We start from the raw sequence: 19,018 nt of genomic DNA, 5'->3' as shown, positions 1-19,018 counted from the left end.
CAAAAGTCAACCTTTATTACCGGAAAATACATTACATGTAACTAGCATAACTAACATAGCATAGTTCAAGGCCAATATAAGTAATATAAGTAACTAAGTATAAGTAACAAATACAATTCCTAAATAAACTGTAGACTCCTAAAAAGTGACAAAAGTACAGAGCAGCCTGGGCTGATGAACGATTGGTCATTTTTAGTATTTTGCCATATAATTAAACTTTGAAAAGCACTTTCACCGTTGCCAAGCTAAATAAATAAATAAAACAAAATGTAATGTTTATTGTTGTGAATTTACAATTTAATTTGTGCAAATTAGTTTTTTTTGCTGTCTATCAAATGCTTTCGCACCCATTTATGACTTTAATAATTCTTTTGTTTGCCTCAAAAGAGGGCAAGGCTATGTCGGATAACAGAAACTAAACCTACAATATGCACTAATCTGTTTTATAAAAATAAAAATATACTAAATTCAGGTTAACTTTAAGACTTTAACATCTCAATGTTTGTGATGTTGTTTTTAATATTATTTAAAAGTTAACAAATTGCCCCGATACTTGTCAAGTTAATAGATGTGTGATTGTGAGTCATCAAGGCATTTTAGTTAAATGGAGCTTTTCTCTCCCTGGATTACAGTACTTGCTCTGATGGTTCTATTTACTCAGTGAAATCTGACCAGTGATGTGAACCATGATACAGTATAATTAGTCTCTGCAACAAACAATTGCGGTATATTTGTATTCTGTGTTTAAAACCTACATAAATAGGCAAATTCAAGAGACCATGTTAATACATGTTCTTTTAATAGGAGTAGATGTGAATGTTTTCATTTTACTGTCAATATACAAGCAGTGCAAAAACCTTTTACATGCGTAGAAGATCAAATGGATACACAAACTCCTTTGATCTCCTCATTTTGTTACGGGAAGTAAAGGGTTGAGTTTCTGTTTGGTTGATCGTGACGGATAATCTGTTTCACAGAGCTGGGTCATTTAGCTGGGAATATTCCCATTGGTATTATATGTTTCCCATAAGTTGGATTAATGTCTGAGGAGGTACTTTATTTTCAAGACCTTTTTAGTCACGTGCTACAGGGATGCTATACGTCCAAAGATGTATAACATTTGTAGGAAGAAAATAATTTGTGAACAAACCATTCTTTGTGCTGCTCTTTTTTTGTATTTTGCCAAGCACATAGGCACATGTGCTGAAAACAATCCAGCATCAGCAGAAGCAGAACCACTCCTCAGACTGGAAACAGCCGTCTAGCCCACGCAACAAGAAACCAAGGACCTAACACTTTCCTCTCAGAATAGTTCAATTACAATTTGGGAAACGGAAAATGTGTAACCTTTCCTCATTGACCTTCAACACATCACTGCCTACCTTTGAAGTTACTCAAAAACATTTGTGTTTTGTTGTGCCCTGCAGGTTTCAACTGGGGAATTTTGGCATACTGCTGTTTTTTCAACTTCTTAGATTCCCAGGTTGTTTGTAGATGTCTACTATCTCATTTTTAAGTGTTTTTTTATGATGGTCCATTTGTGTTAGAGGGAGGGGCCTTACATAAAAATGTGAATGCACATGAAGTAGAGAGGAATTTCAAAGTACTTCTGAGTTTTCTGTGTTGCATTTATTTTAGTTACAGTGATGATCCTCTGGGGGCACATTTAAAAGCCCAAAGGAAGATTGTTGAATTTATGATGATCCTTGTGATTACGTTGGAAAGTGACAAAAAAAATCAACCAAGGACTAGTGAAGCATTAATAAAACAACTATCTTCTTTTTGTGCAACTGGATTTACCAATAAACAGAGATAATATTCTCAACGGCGTTAATATCTAAATTCTGCCATTTTTAACATCTCCAATGGCTCCCCAAACATCAAACAAAAACACATCAGGAAAAGCAAAATCTCCCAGAACAGAATCCAGAGCCTCAGCAAAGTCATCAGGGTTCTTCTTGTCCTTGCCTGCTTCCACTATGGTGGTGGCTGCAGAGAAAAGTTGAGAGGTTAAAGCTAATATCAAGTAGTGTATATATGGTTCACCAACAAATGCAAATCGGCAATAAAACATACAGCTGAATAATGAACCATGCATTTGCACTGCAGGATTTTGTAAAATGAAATGTATTTAATAGGTGCAATGAAAACGTCTAATTTTGCTTTGTGCCCTTTGGATCAGGACATCACAAGAGACACAAGAATTAAACAGGTCAGTAAACATTTGTTTTCCACAGTGCTGTATTGATATTAGCTAGCTAGTCATCTTTTAGCTAGCATTACCTGCATCCAACAGTTTTATTCAACTCAGTTGGTTAGTTTGGGGGGAAAACTGTGAAAAGTTCTTTGCGTTTTGCTGGTTTGCTGCCATGATTCTAACACAAACCTGCTTAGCTCTTTACAGCAGCATCAGGTCTCCTTCACTGCCGCACAGGTGTAAACCCAGCGCGAATGTCATAGCGCTCATGTTGCGTTTAAAGGTGGCTCGGAAAAACAGGTTACAACATGTTAACAACGGATTAAACAGTTTTAACTGCTGATCAAAGTGACAGAGGACACAGATATGGGAAGTACGGAAGACCCTACTGTATCAAATTGACAGAGGAATAACAGAGAGTTGGCCATTCTAAGGTAAAAACCCAGCGCATACAGCGTTCATGTTTTTTTTTTGTGTTTGTTTTGTTTTGTTTTGTTTTCATCCAGACGGCTCCCCCCCCCCCCCTGTAATGGCATGGCCACAGTTTGGGAACCTCTGTCTTAAACAATGACCTGATTGACAGTGAAAGTGAACACAGTTTGAACTTCAGAACTCTGATGTATTTGCAAATGAACTCCGATCACAGAGTTCATTTGCAAATACATTACAATGTATAAAATTGTTTGACAAAACTCAACAATGAGTTACAGCATCTTAAAAACTTTGCAAAGCACCTTACACTAAGCACACAAACCACGATTTCTTGGTTTATGTTTTAATATCTATTCTGAGCAAGTGCCCTATATCAACATGAGGATAAAGTTTACACAAATAGATATCAGTTGTTTTTCTGTTTAGTCTTACCCAACTCCAGGTCTCTGATCCCCATATAGCTCTCCAAGAGATCGTCCACTTTACTTGTGGCCTGTTCTTCGAATTCACTCTGCTAGGGAAATATATGGAAAAATAGAGGCATCTGCTGAAATATGGTGACAAAGGTCTTAAGAAACTGCTATAAATTCTCTTGCCAAAACAGTTGAGGCCCAGAAAGGTTTTGCAGTTATGTTTAACTTTAAGTAATATAAATATGTCCATGTTTGTAGAGGACTGTACTTTATGTGTAGACATGCAGAGGCAGTGTTAAGAGTGCACAGTGAATGGTTGAATAAGCACATTGTTGAAAAAGACTGATAAAGCTATTTAACCTTCATAAAAACAATTTGGTCTACAATACTCCTTAAGATTATGCCGAACCTCTGTACTTCTGTGATGAAAAATTGTTTCCAGTTTATGCTCCTTCAGGTCATTGCACTGTTGCTCTAATTTTCAGCAAAAACAAGTACATTAAGACAGAAAAAGTAAAGTAACAGATTAAAATAAAAAAAATCTGTGATTTATATGTCTATTTACAGAAATATATTTGGTGCTTTCTGACCATTTCAGGAGGTCTCAGCAGTCATTGTCTGACAGTTCATGTGAAACTCACCACTTCCTGAACTGTAGCAGCCCCCTTAGACCGAAGCCGAAGAGTCTCTCTCCCGTTCACCAGCTTTCCCTCATTAGATTTTGGCGCTTTAGTTCTCATTCCAATCATGTCTAGTCACATAAACAGAGAGACTGCCATCAATAAATTCTGATTATTTCCGCTGTTTATGTTTACAAAAAAAATTTTCAGCACAATCATCCACTAAACTCTCTAACTTAGTCATCATCTTTCATTTAAAAGCATCATTAAAGAAATTTGCTGTTATTTTACCACAGAACTGGTGTAATGGTTGTTTTGCCATCTACATTGGGCTCTGTTCTTATTATTTATGAAGAATACATTCTTGTGAGAGCAAAGCTGGACATCATCACAAACCTACTTCCATATTTGGATGTCCACAGTTTTTGAGATGTTCTCAAGAAGCAGTGAGACATTTCACTTTGGAATGGTAAGGAGGTTTTTTACAGACATCGAAAAGTTTTCACACACGGAAAAGAACGACCATGCAAAGGAGGGTTGAGCAGCATTCAGATGACATGATGCCTGTATTTATTTGTGTTGTACATTATGAATTGCTTCATTTTCTTTCCTTATGTCACTGCAATGTAATCTTTCATGTTTTTAATCATATAAAGCAACACTTTGTATTGTCTTGTTGCTGAAATGTGAAACAGAAAAAGTTTAATGTCAATTTTAAATAAATACAAGGCACAGCTTTTTCACTACTGAGATGTTAAACCCAAAGTGTGCTGGATATAATTTGTGCTGAGTGCAGGCGTTGTCTTGAATTGTGATTATATTGTTTAATGTTTGTATGGATTTGAGGTATTTATATATATTTGTTGATTATGACATAGCAACAAATAGTATTCTATACCCTTTCTTTTTAGCAGCGCAGATATGTTGAATATTGGTATCTTGTTTGTTGTTTTTATTTTTGCACTCATTTAAAATTATGTTCTCTCAAAACAGAGCATGTATCTCAGTCAGATTGTTCTAACGTTTAATTTTTTACTTCTATGAAAAACAGTTTATGCGAAACAGTTGAGCAAATAGGTGGAGACATACCCCAAACAATTTCTGTTGTAGCTGTAGACCTTTAATCTGGGGACAAAATTAACATGCGTGCTACATTTTTCCAATTACTTATCCTAAAAATGTTTCAAAACCATGTAGCAATAATTTTACAGTTTTTTTTATTTTTTTTACAATTTTAGCAAATGTTACACAATAAGTTAAACTTTTTAAATAGATTTAATTTCACACATACTGATATGTTCAATGATTTCTTTTTGCTAATTGTAATTATCCACTTATAGCTAAAGAAGAGACAACATTTAAGATGAGAGTATTGCATTAGACCAGTAAAAAAAAAAAAACTTTTTCATACCAAAATGTGGACTTTTGGTATCAAAAGTACATTCAATATCAGCTTAAAGGTTGTTATTTTCAAAATGTACTTTTTGAAAATGTACTCATTGAAGCACTTATTCTAATTTATAGTCTTTACATTTTTTTCTGTTGAGGTCAGAAAATCAGTACGACATATCTGTGACACAGAAGCACAAATAAACTCATTAGGTCAGCTGAGTTTAACTAATCAATGAGGCTACAAACAAATGACGTTATTCAAAACAGGAATGTGGGCTTGTTTACTTCTCTGTATGTGGGAGAGTGGAGGATTTGCATGTTGGGGGTTCTCCCAAGAGACTTAGCATTCCAACCGTTGCAATTTTCTGCTCTCTAAACAACTCTAAATACTCATACTCAAGCACCATACCAAAAAGTGTCTTCATGTAACGTACAGGTGTTAGTATGCTTTTTGTGCTGCTTTTTGGAAAACAGAAATTACTGGAGGTTGTAAAGTGACCAATGGCTTGTGACAGCTCACATACAAACTAACAGAAGGTAAAGGCTAAAATCTGTATGTTAGCTTACGAGCAAGGACAAGAGAGGATAAGGCAGTTCTGCACATAGCTGTCACTCAGTCCTTCATCTCCATGTTACTTGTGGTCATTTGCTGTTCTTGGAATCCCTGGACAACTAAACATGATCAGTTTCCACAGATCATGTTTTTTTTGTTTTTTTTTTTAAATCCCAGCTTAGTCCCATTTGTACATAATGTAAACTCCTGATCTATATTTTCTGAAAGAAAACTGAAAGTAAATTGCTTAAAAAACAAATTGTGTCATATAATTATTTGTTTTTATTTTCTGTTGAGATGAGGACATTATGACGCCTGGACTTTTAGTCTGCTACTGTTTTTTTTTTGTTGTTGTTGTTTTGTTTTGTTTTTATTCAGCAGGGACACAGTCATTCCTGTTTACCGTCCACAGGTACTTTCATGAACAATGAACTTGGTTGCAAACTGGAGTTTCACTTAACCAAGAGGTGACTTAAGGTTCAGATCAGTTTCAGGAAGTCAGACAGTACACTGTGGATTTACTTTCCTGTTTGATAAGCAACTGATTCAATCAGAAAAGGAAACTTCTCAATACTTTGAATGTTTTGAACATGACAAAAACAAATTAAGCATTAATCTTCTGACAAGTAGAACATTTCCTGCTTCGCATTAGTAAGCTGGTGTTTTTGTGGGGAGGAGAAGGCGGAGGCAGAAGGGATTAACATCATAGTGGTTGTCATATTTTCTGGAAACATCTACATAACATTCTAAAACTGAGGACTATAAAATGTACATAAACATTTTAAAATATCAATATTTTTGGAAACCAAAAAATATAATTACCATAACTTATTTGAAATCTTTTTCAACATACAATGCTAGAAAAGTTAATCAGTTTTCTTGGTCTCAAACCAGCTCCTCCATTCAGTCAAAAGAAGTGTTGCTTTTTTGTAGAATTTTTTTTTTTTTTACATCTGCTTAGTTTTAATTTTGGAATCAAAATGTTAATAAAGTTGTGGTTTAGTACACACCTTATACAACCAGTTTATGAAAGTTGTTCATGCTTTCATAAACTAGTAGATAAAAGACTGAAGAAATAAGACTTGTTTCCAAGCTGTATTCCACTGCAAGCAACATGATTTGGATCAAATATTTATTAGTTCCTGAGCGCTGACTTAGTAAACAAGTTCTAAAAATGAAGTACTTTGGACTATATTTCTCTGTTTCACTATGTGTGTTTGTCTCAGTGGCCAAACATTAATCTAAACAGTGAGAGACATGAAGCAAAAAGAAACATTGGAAGACTTCTTGTCCAAAAACAAATCACATTTAATGACAGTACCTGTTAAGCTATCTAGCTTAGACTTGTAGTTTGGGAGGCAAACTACAAGTATGTGTAATAAAGAACTTAAAGGTTTAATTTGAAATTAAATTTTTATCATTTTTTTAACAGCGTCAACAGAAGGCTGGAAGCGCCAGTGCCCCTCAGTATCCTTAATTTGGATCTAGTTATTTTATTGTAAGAAAAAGCAGCTAAAACAAGTTGCAAGTTGCTTGCTATATCTTAAGTGTTCTTAATGCAAGTTTCATTGTTCAGTAGAATATGCCCCAAGTGTTTGTTTTTGTTTTTTTGCTTACTTATGACTTTCAGTGTGCATTGTTTTGGAGACTACCTGCAAGAAATAAATAGTATTTAACAGAGCAGAATTTGCTTTTTAGAGTGTTTATTACATTATTATTACATTATTACAAAAATGAAGTCCAAATCTCTGTCATTTCACCTTAACATACCTCCAAGAATAGCACATTTATTTCAGATTAGGTTTGAGTAAAATCTCTTTAAACCTACAATGTTATTGTCATCTGTTTTAGCTTTTATGTTGTGAGAGTCTTTCATTAAATCGCAATTAATTATTATTTCAATTTATGAAATGAGACAGAGGAGCATGGAATGTGGTACTTGTTTGTTTTTTTAAAACACATAATTTCAGATAATTTATAGTTTATGGCAATGAGTTTTACAGATGAATATTTGGCAGAATGCCAGTAACCAGTTCTCTTCCTACTTGGCTGATGAACATCAGGAAGTATGTTCATCAGCCAGGTTCCCAGCTCCCAGACCCATGTTGACATTCATTTTCTCATTCAGTCCAAGCTAAATTTAACCTCAGAAAGAATTTTGTATGTAAGACAAACATTTTGGGGTGTTTGATGGGGCTTAATAGCGGCGCACACAATACACCACTGTCAATACAATTATGAGTTATTTTAGGCTGGTATGTTTGTCTCAATAATTTGAGTTTTTTTACTCACCAAAGGCTTTCTTGGGCTCCACGAGGCGAAGAGTGAAAGGGAGGCCTCTTGGTTGCTCCTTTAGCATCTTGGCGACCTCATAGTGTCGACATCCTACGATGCTCTGGTCATTAATGGCTTCAATGTGGTCACCGACACAAACAGCCTTCAGTCGGTCAATGGTGCTGCCTTCTTTTATTCTCTAGAGAAAAAAAGAAATGGTTACACACGTAGGTCCAAGTGAAAGCTTTCATATGCATGATCCAGAAAATGGGAACAAAATAAGTTTCTTTGTTTGTAATTACTTTAACTATACTAAAAGATTGGACTTTTAGTACAACCTTTTAGTACAGTGTGTTTCCTAATGACTCTAGCAAACAGCCATTAGGAAACGCAGGTTTTTTATTTATTTTTCCTCTCATTCACCTTGATAAAAGCATATCCAGCTCCATTGTCTGTGATAGTGAGACCTAAAGCATCCTCGGTCTTTGTCACCTCCACTTCTTTTGTCTCCCCTCTGACATGAGCAAAGATGAAGTCCTCCAGTCCAATTTGTCCTCCCAGAAGTTTCTGCATGTCCACTTTATGAGAGTTTAAGGTACAGAAAAGGATCTGAGGGCAGAATATGAAGAAAACAAATGCTTTTGGAGGTTCTCTGAATTCAGCATAAACTTTCATAAAACTGTATTTTCTTACATATTCCACATCACTGCATACGGTACTTGCATTACCAAGCATGTTTACTTTCATATTGTAAAATACAAAATACCTTGATCGACACAGATGGGCTCATCTCTGACGGCATCTACTTTGCATGAGACTGGAAAGTGTTCCAATTTTACCACCAAAGCAGATGCAGCTCTTTGGATTTTTTTGAAGTGCAGTATAGATATTAAACAGTAGAGAGCAGCAGCGAGACGTGATTTGAACTAAAAGGATTTTTGGTAACACTTTATTTGAAGGGGGTTGAATAAGACTGACATGACACTGTCATAAACACCTGTCATGAACATGAATAAGCCTTCATGAATATTTATGACTGTTGTCATAAAGCGTCATTCGGTAAATTATGACACTTTTAATACAAAGTTGACATTATTCAAAATGTCTTTGTTATGACAACTTGACATTAACCAAGAAATCATTACTGATATAAATTTGTTATAAAAGTATTACTGATTGCACTTTAAAAATTAGGTAACTTTATGTTATTAAAGGTAACATTTAAACAGTAATGATTTCCTGGTTAATGTCAAGTTGTCATAACAAAGACATTTTGAATAATGTCAACTTTGTATTAAAAGTGTCATAATTTACCGAATGACGCTTTATGAGACAGTCATAAATATTCATGAAGGCTTATTCATGTTCATGACAGGTGTTTATGACAGTGTCATGTCAGTCTTATTCAACCCCCTTCACATAAAGTGTTACCGGATTTTTACTATCACAACGTTAGTACAATAAATAAAACATGTCTGGAAATTAAAGCAAATATCCGTCATTAATTAAAAATAAATAAATGAAAACGCAGCTTAATTACACCTAATTCTAATCAAGGCATAATCACACTAGCTATCGCTGTGTATGTATATTTAATAAAATAGAATATTATTCTATTAACTTATTTCAAGAATTAATCTGATGAAAACCCAAAATTTGTTTACGCAGAAAGAAACGGATTTTTAGGCCATTCAAATACAATGGTAGTTCAGAAATAGTATACTTTTGCCGCCATGTCATGGTTTTAAACAGTCACGTGGCAGATTGCAGCATGATTGACCAGCAGACACTGAAATCTTCAGGGCCCGTCTTATTTGCTCATTATTTAATATGTTGGCCGCTTAGAGAGTGTTGAATTTGAATTCACGAAGAATTAAAAGGAAGGAAAAAAAAAATCAACAATTCATGCAAAAGGAACCTCAAATCAGGTATTATTTGCAAATTTCTGACTTAAAAATCATTTTATTGCTAATGTCAGTTTCTTTAGTAACATATTAAAAAGATCACAGTTCATAACAGTGCTTCATAATATTAAACAGGAATGAAGTGAAGACTATACCTAGATAAGATACGCATATTAAAATTAAAAATATTAACATTTTATCTTATTTTACATTCTATTTTAAATAAATCACGTCATTCCCAAAATATGTAAGTTTTAGATTTTTTTCAGCAAATTACCTAAATAAACTTTTGATTATATTGTAATTTATTGTTCAGTTATGTGTAAATCTGGCAATGATGTGAATAGAATCTGAATCAGTAAACTTTGCACAGTTGATCTCATAACTTGTATTTTCATACCAGGATTTAAGTCTTTTAAAGACGTGTGTCTCCTTACTCATATTTTCATGTTTTAGAACAAACAAGAATTATATCAGATTTCAACTTCAAGGTCAAGTTTTGTTCGAAAGTCCATAAAAAAAATTCGAGATAATTGAACAAAGTGTTATCTTGCAGTTGCTGATCAAAAGATTTGTCTCTGCGTGTAAGACTATGGGGTTGGAGTTCAAGGTTGTCAGTCCAATCGAGCTCTACAGTAATTGATGTTGCTCTTAAGTCCATTGGGGGGGTCAAGGAAATGGATGCATTTTATAGAGTCAAATGCACATTGCCATAAATCTACAGTGGAGTCTTGAATCTAGAAGTCCGCATGTGGTTCTATAGGTCCTGCAGAAATATTGTTCATTACCATCCCTATTACAACAATGAGTTGATATAAGAACAAAATTAAGTTAATATACATGTTTCAAAAATTAATCAAGCAAAATGATAACAACTGTGGGTTATTATTGGCTGATACATAATGTCAAATTATTAGGTTTAAGAGTTTACTCAAATTTGTCTCATATAACAACACGGTTTCTAGGTTTGACATTTTTATTTTAGTTTCATTTCCATTTTGCTCTGTATTGGTTGCACTTTCCACAGAAAAGCAAAGTAAACATCACCAATATAAAAGCAGGGACTGTTGTTGACTGTCTCACAAGAAGAACTGTTATCTTTTATACCCATTACAATATAAGATAGCAGAGCTTTCATGATGGCCTTCAAATCTGATAAGTATTCAATATAAGGACAGTCTTGCTCAGAAAGAATTTTATTACTGACTGTGTGAATGTGACTTATGCAGGAATTCAGAAACAATGCTAACTATTGGTTTTATGTAGAGTCAATGTTGCCTTGCATTGCTGGTCATGTTTATTTTTTTTTAGCAAAGCATTTTCAGCGGCCAAAATTTTACTTAGAACATTGCTAATTAAATTGTCTCAGACTGATTCTTTGGTGCTCCTGCTGCTGCTGTATCACTACTACTTTATTGCAGTATATAAAAAGGTATTATATTAATGCAGATGTTTTTAATTTTGAACCAGGCTGACCTTAATATTGAAGGTAAAGAGCGATCCTGTCTCAAGGACCCTCGTCACCCGACACCACACGTGCAGTGGCTTGCAAATACATCTGTTGCTATAAACTTTTTCACATGTTGTCATGCTATAACAACACAATTAAATGAAAAGGATTGGGATACATAACATAACATAATGTTACATGACTTTTTGATTGTCTTTGACTGCATTTGACCAGCTTTGGACATGTACCTTTGATCTTTCATTGTCTTTGTAAAATGGGTAAAGCTAGTCAGATCGTATGGAACAAGAACATTAATTCAAGCCTTGCTACAAATGATCAGTTCTATTTAACTATGAAGTTTTACTGGGCAATTCCCAACCCATGATTTATCTAAACTATTAAAATGTATCTCCGATTGTATCTTTAGGGTTGTTGTCTTGCTGAAAGCTGAACCTCTGGCCCAGTCTTAAGTGTGTTTGCATTATCTACCAGGTTTTCTTTCAGAAATTCAATGTGCTTAGGTCAATGTTTAGGACATCTTCCACAGCTAAGAGAGAGTGTTCAAGATGTTGTGCAGTGTTGATTTTGTGCCACACATAGACCAGTATTTTCTTACATGTCTGCTTACAACTGTCCCATAAAGGTTAGGGTTTTGGAGTGGACAGTGCCTGAAATAGGGATCTCTGTAGCTCTTTTAGAGTCACCACAGGCCTTTTATTGAATAAACAGCCTCTGAGGCCACCACAGAAAAGTTTTATTTATGCTAAGGTTAAATTGCAAATAGTGAAAAAGTTTAAGGAATGAAGGCATTTTGTGCAGATTCAGAGATGTGTTTGAGCTCCTGATGAAGGCCATAAGCTAAATCATGTTGGTCTGGAAATAAAGTTGTTTCTTACTACACTTCTTGCTAGAGTCTTCACCTCACCTGTTTTTAATCAGTTAACATCAGTTTCCATGGTATAATTCATATGAATCATAAACTGGTTATGTTTTAGTTTGACGTCCGACATGTATATTCCTGACATACATAAATGTCTGAGTGTTCACTGATTAAATACACTTTATCTAGTTTGTTTGAACCTTGGCAGCTCATATTAGTACAAAGTCTGGTACTGGAGAGTGGAAATGATCAATAAAACTTGATCATGGGAAAAAAAAGCCCTAGAATGGAAACCTAACACCGTTTTACAACTAGCCAGACAGAGCAGAAATGCAAGACAGCAATCAGATAACTGTATGAAATTTCTTCCAGTTTAATAATTTTACCTCTGACGGAGAGATGTTGAATACCTCTGCGATCTTGGCATACAGTTCCTTGACATTGGTGAATCCATGAATGCGCCCTGTTGAGCTCCCATGAGCCAGCTGGGTGTGGAAGATGAGCCTGGGTCTCGGGTACTCTGGTGGCCCTGCTGATGGCGGTGATGGGGGAGGAAGCGGAGGAGCTGTGGGCTCAGTGCATCCCTGATTCTGGCAAGGGGCCTTGTGGTCCTTCATGGCCTCATCCCCCAATGCCTTGGAGTCCTGCGGGCTCATAACCTCCCCGTTCTGCATCGGTCCCAGCTTGGGTTTGATCCACCCTGCTGGTTAGCAGCTATGATAAAAAAGAAAAACTGTGCTTACCTACTCTTAGTTGCCCAAACACCACAATCAACCAACCACCCAAGGCAATGGTGGTGAGGAAAGCAGATAAATAAGTGATGAGAGTAACCTGGTAACATTATATGAAAGAGGACAGCCAGACCCTGCCTGGGAGAAACCCAACACCCTCTGAATTTAGGATTGTCTGGTACACTTGAGCCCATTTGAGCTCACACACAGAAAACAACCATATAAGACACCAAATAAAATATTCTTCAAGGAATAACCTTTGACCTTCCATATATTAAAAGCTGCATAACATGCCACAGACATGATCCTTCACATATGATCTGAAGTATGAAAATGTCTAGGTATGAGTAAAATGACTCCCACACAGGCCAGCAAAGACAATGCCCCAGTGTTCCTGGTAAGATGATATCTGGGTAGGCAGTGAGGTGTTCCTGCCCACTGGCCTAACTGAATGAAAGAGGTTGTTGCCAGGGCGAATTCTTGGTGATGTGCTGACCTTTATGACCCGGCCCACAGAAACAAAACAAGTGAGCAAGACAAATGTTTCTCATCTATTACCATTTTAAGCCATCAGGGTTTGATAGTTTACAATTCCCTTGTCAAGGGAATTTCCACTTTCAGTGGGAAAACAACTGATCCTAGTTTTCTATCTATAGTTGTTGTGAAAAGTCACAACAGTCATGTTTTGCTTCTTGTTTCACTCTTTCATGCTGATCTTCTGCCCTTAATGTCATATTTTACCCTCTCATATGATGCAGAACCACTTTGAATTAGGAAATTTCCCTGTGAGGACAACAATTTCCTGCCTCTCGAATCTGGAAATTCCACAAAAATTCCAGATTTCCTTGTCAGCTGACAATGTGTCATTTGCATTATTTCAAACTCAGATCCCCTCGTGTACACACACAGCAAAATGACACATTTTCTGTTTGAAAAGTGTATTTACTAAGTTATAATACCTTGTGTACATTGTTGTTTAGTAGTTTTTTGTTAAATTATTTCATTTCATTCATTATAAATTAGTGAGTAAAGTGCAATATCATGAAATGAGTCTGTGTACTGAACTGAAACAACAGTGATATTGCAGAAACATCACATCCACCAAGGCCCTACAACTATTACAAAGGTCATCAAAGGATGTTTGTTTGTAAGATGCGAAGCTGGTAGCAAAGCAGCCTTTATTTTATTTGCTTAGAGTTGTAATCAGAAGGAACACCAGACTGAAACAAGCTGCTGTCTGCCCAATGTTTATGTCTGACCATTACTGGAACATGCAAAAACAGATGATTAGTTTGAATGTCACTAAAGACATCCAGGACTGGTAAACTTGCAATTTGTAAACTTAGAAAACACATTGCCTTAATAAAAGTGGTGGGCGGAGCTTCTTAAGTTTCCACACCATGACTATCCATCTTTTTTTGTTCATCCTGTTTATGTTCAAATGCAGAATTGTCTGTTTTTAAAGTACTGAAAAAAAATAGTAGTTGTCGTTTCATTCAGCTTGCTGCCCAAGAGCAACAGGTGGGGGACCAACACATCTTTATACTTCTTTGTTTACTCTGGCTCTTACAGTGGCCTCTTATTAGAGACAAAAAATTATGACAGACAATTTTGTTGTTTTTAAAACAGCTTTTTAAGTATACCTTGAAACCTGTAAGTTGCATCAAGGTGTCACTGCTTTCAAAGGGTTTCCTTTTTTTTATAGTCAGTGAAAAATATCCACAGATCTTATTTTATTAAAAACTTGAAGTATATATTGTCATTTTAAAAATGTAAGCAGCAAAAGAAAACAAAAGCTGCTCAGTGCTATCTGTTTTAAACAGAAATGAATCAGCAATGCTTCCATATACAAAGTAAAAGTATCTTATGTTTGAAAAGGTACACATTAAACATTTCCTCTTTTTTAAACGGTCTGCTCGTTGGCTCTAGAGAGGCTGCTTTGTTTTGTTTTAGTCTTTTTGCAAATATTAACAAGATAAAGTCAGGTCTAACAACTTAGTCTGCAAATATTAGCGAAAAGTGTAGTCTTACAGGACATAACTGCAATGACTTTGCAAGTCCTGCAGAAAGCAGAAGGTGTTTTGAAGTCTGACAACTTACTGCCGGTATTTAGTTTAAGAAATTATTAGTATTCTTCATTTTCAGATCACAGCTGGTTAAGATAAGTATGTGCTGCAATAAGATTCACTCCTGAAAGTTGAGTAAAAGAACAGAATGGAAATGTCTCACAGTTATGTAACGCAGTGAGGAAATTCTGGTATAACAGCAGCTTTTGTAAAAAATAATAAATAAATAAAAACAAGCAATAAATCAACAAACGTAAGAATAACATACGGTTATTCACACAGTATACATTTAACATACTCTTTGACAAGATTATAACTTAAGCATACTGTGCAGTAGTCAATAAGACTCCTTTCCAAGGAAAGTGCAACTGACTAAGATATTTTATATATAATGTGCAAGCATATTATTGACAATATGAAAACTAAAACCTGTGCAAACACCAGAGATGTGCATGTAACAGTAGAAATGTCTTTTAAGATGAGCAAAACTGTGCAAATAACATCCAGGATTTAAACACGTATTGAGATTATTGGGAGCAGTGATGATTATAAAGTCTAACATCTTCTGGGAGGAAGGATATAAGGTGGTGCATTTTGGATGCTACATTCTGTCACTGAAGGAGCTCTCCAGTTCAGAGACAGCGTCATTACACATAAGACATGAGATTTTTATTCGTCATTATGTTTCTAGAACATAGCGAAATTGGACAGATATCCTCAATGATAAATAGATAAATAAATAAAGTCTTAATCAGTCCTTAGGGTGCAGCAAATGGGTTTGAGTGTGTGTGGGCTCAGTGGCAATACAAATGGCCTTTATTTGCAGTCTGCCAGTATAAATTAGGTCCAGGTCCAGTAAGTGACTCCTCACCATCCACTGGTCAGTTTTCACCTCTCTGGCCATGTCCTTTTTGTCCTGGACTGTGCAGTTGCCATTCTGCACACTAATACTGAGGGGATTCTTTCAATCATGGCTCTAGAAGTTATTGAGCAACAGAGCAGGGAGTCCAGCCCTTTTCAGTTTCCCGAGGAAGAAGAGTCTTTGTTTGGCCTTCAGATCAGATCCGAGGTGATGTGGATGCCCAGCAATTTGATCTTGTGCACAGGCTCCACTACCTCCCCTTAAATTGGAACAGGTGTGTGCACTGTCCTCCTGCACTTCCTGTAGTCCAATATGACCTCCTTGGTCTTGCTGGTGTTGAGCACCAGGTTGCTCAGTGAACACCACTTGGACAGGTGCTGGCTCTCTTCTCTCTACAGAATCTCATCATTGTTTGTTATCAGACCCACTTCAGTAGTATCATCTGCAAACTTTAGAACTCTTAGATGAGTGGATGGGAATACAGTCGTGGGTGAACAGAGTAAAAAGAACCAGACTAAGCACACAGCCCTGTGGTGTGCCTGTATTGAAGACCACTGTTGGCTTTCCCAATGTCTCCCACCCCACATTGTTTATCAGTAATGTTATTTTAGCCAGAGTTCTTCTGTCTCCCACCACCTACACTGGAAACAGCTGTGCAACCAAAGAGCTGGCCGTCCTGACGAGCTCATCTACTCGTTTCCTCGCAGCTGATAAGGTGAGGGGAAACAGTTAGGAAACTGTTGCATGGCAACTGTTAATAAACAGTAAAACTATATGGTCTTTCCTTTAAATGTGATCATCATACAATTATCTAATAAAACTTTAAAAAGTACAATATTAGTTTGACCTTTCCTGGATTTTTCCAGTTATCAATGTGTCATGTCTACAACAGTGATATCATTAGGGTGCTAGCCTCTGTGGAAATGTAGGTAAAGATTATCTTTATCAAGATGTTTTGTAAAGCACACCCTCTTGATGACTGACAGAAGATCTTCAAAAATATGAATACTCAAAACATGGGATTTTGTGTCATGGATCCAAGGGAGGTTGTCTGTTTTGCCCAATTGATAATCTATCCATCACACTGATGACTTAGCACGGAAAAGACTCCTACGCTGAATCCACGCAACCGTATTACACACTTCCTCGAGAACTGTGATTTCCTTTTCTGTATGTGCCTTGTCTCGTGGCAGTGGGGACGGCAGGGAAAACCGTCATCTGCCTATGTGAGCCAGATTGTGTGAGGGTGGTGTGTATGCTTTGTCATGAGGCTAGACACTGCCTCTTCTGTTCCTGGTAGTGCCTGAGATGTCTGAGAGGAAACTAAAAGAAGCTTTCATTGCTAATATTTGCTCAACTTTTGTTGAACCTCTATTTGTTAAATATCTTTTATGTGTTCAAGGTCTTGTCCCGGTGGGCTGAAATGCACTACACAAAGTTGTGTTTTAATCAGTACGAATATAAAGTTCAGAACATCATCGGAACTTTAAAATTAGATGGGGATATGAAGAAAAATTTTAGCAGATTTTTAAAGATAATTTTCCAAACTGTATTCTGATCACATAAAATGTTTCACATTTTCTCATGTTATAATTCCTAAATTCGGTGTATGGATTTATTGTGATGGACCAGTGAAATGTAGTGCATAACTGTGAAAGAGAACAACAATTTTTAGAAATTAATAAAAATCTGAAACTTCTGAAAATTTGTTCAGTCCACTGGGTCCATGAAATCAATAATTACAGATGAGTGTCCTTCAGAATAATTCTTGAAATTTCTTACCCACTCTTCGCAAAATATTTAAGATTAGCCAGTTTGGATGGCAAGCATAGGTGAACATCAGTTTTCAAGATTTTTATTTGGAGTTAGGTCTTGATAGCCATTCTAGCCATTCTATTATATGGACATGCTTTGATCTAAATCGTTCCACTTCAGTTTTGTATGGGTTTTCACCAAACAAATGCAGCTTCCCTGCCTCTGATCTTGTAAAGTATCAGTACCGGTTGTACTGCCTGTATTCAGTTTCTCCTATCTTCACATTAACTGTGACCATCTTCCCTGTTCCTCCTGTAGTAAATAATACTGCCACAGCCATGACTCACTATGAGAATGCTAACTTCACCAGCATTGTGAACTGTCAAATTTTGCAACACATTGCATATTGCATGTAAGCCTAAAAAATTTCAACATTGGCATTATCTGACCAAAGCAGACTCATCCACATCACTTCTGTGTTCAAGTTTGTGAAGTGACAAAGGATGAAAGGTGTGATAGCGTTTGCAAGTTACTACATTTTCAAGCCTCACACTCTGTGAGTTTTGCTTTTATTGGATCCGCTTGTCACACCTTCAAGGCAGAGGTTAAGGTTCAAGGTCAACTCCTGAAAACTCTTAGACAACTCCCTCAAGGTTATTTTTATTAGTTACTGTCAGCAAGCTTCAACTGCAATATAGGTGCAAAGTCAGTTGACAAAGTGCACCTGCAAAGTATATTTGGACAGTGAACACACGTCAAGCACACTCACATTATGATTACAGTTTAATTCAACTGACAGCTAAATGTCAAATATCAATTGACTAGTAAAAACATGAAAAAAATAAATAAATAAATAAATAAATTGGACTACTACTACTACTACTAATAATAATAATAATAATAATAATAATAATAATAATATAATAACAATAACAATAACAATAACAATAACAACAACAACAACAATAATAATAATAATAATAATAATAATAATAATAATATTAATAATTATTATTATATTAATAATTATTATAGTGTTATATTAATAATATAATATTATTATTATATTATTAATAATATTATATTATTAATAATAATAATAATAATATATTATTATTATTATTATTATTATTATTATTATTATTATTATTATTATTATAGTTGTTGTTATATTATGTATATTCATAGACAAAATTTGAAAAATGATATTAAAGTTTAACATGTATTGAGACTTAATGAATAGTAAGTACCAGATTGCAGTGCCCTGCCCGAGACTACAATTCTTTGCCAGGGTTTATTGTGATATGATAACATTGTATTTTAAACAGGATTAACACAATCTCTTCCTGGAGAGGAAGAGATAATTTTTTTTCTTAAAATATACTGAATGAAGTTACCTCACCTGTAATAATATCAAGCCCGGCTGCTCTGTTTTTTCTACATCTCTAGACAGTTAGACGTGGACAGCCCAGCATTACCATATAAGGCA

General features: G+C 35.5%; 1 protein-coding gene across 2 annotated transcripts; it reads right to left on the bottom strand.

The window, feature by feature from the left end:
- Positions 1–858: 858 nt before the first annotated feature.
- gipc3 (GIPC PDZ domain containing family, member 3) lies at positions 859–12,796 on the bottom strand. 2 transcript variants are annotated; one of them, XM_088005283.1, is made up of 6 exons: positions 12,502–12,796; positions 8,305–8,490; positions 7,900–8,080; positions 3,684–3,793; positions 3,062–3,143; positions 859–1,989 (listed from the first exon to the last, which is right to left on the bottom strand). In XM_088005283.1, exons 1-6 carry the CDS (start codon positions 12,787–12,789, stop codon positions 1,838–1,840), a joined length of 999 nt encoding a protein of 332 aa, XP_087861409.1. In that variant the 5' UTR covers positions 12,790–12,796; the 3' UTR covers positions 859–1,837. The 2 variants fall into 2 exon arrangements, with proteins under 2 accessions (XP_087861409.1, XP_087861411.1); XM_088005285.1 differs by having other exon boundaries at positions 3,062–3,140.
- Positions 12,797–19,018: the final 6,222 nt, after the last annotated feature.

Source organism: Poecilia mexicana, unplaced genomic scaffold (assembly GCF_051168715.1).
Source record: "Poecilia mexicana isolate PSO_F unplaced genomic scaffold, ASM5116871v1 scaffold_4, whole genome shotgun sequence".
Lineage (NCBI taxonomy): Eukaryota > Metazoa > Chordata > Actinopteri > Cyprinodontiformes > Poeciliidae > Poecilia > Poecilia mexicana.
This window is presented reverse-complemented; position numbering and strand designations above follow the sequence as displayed.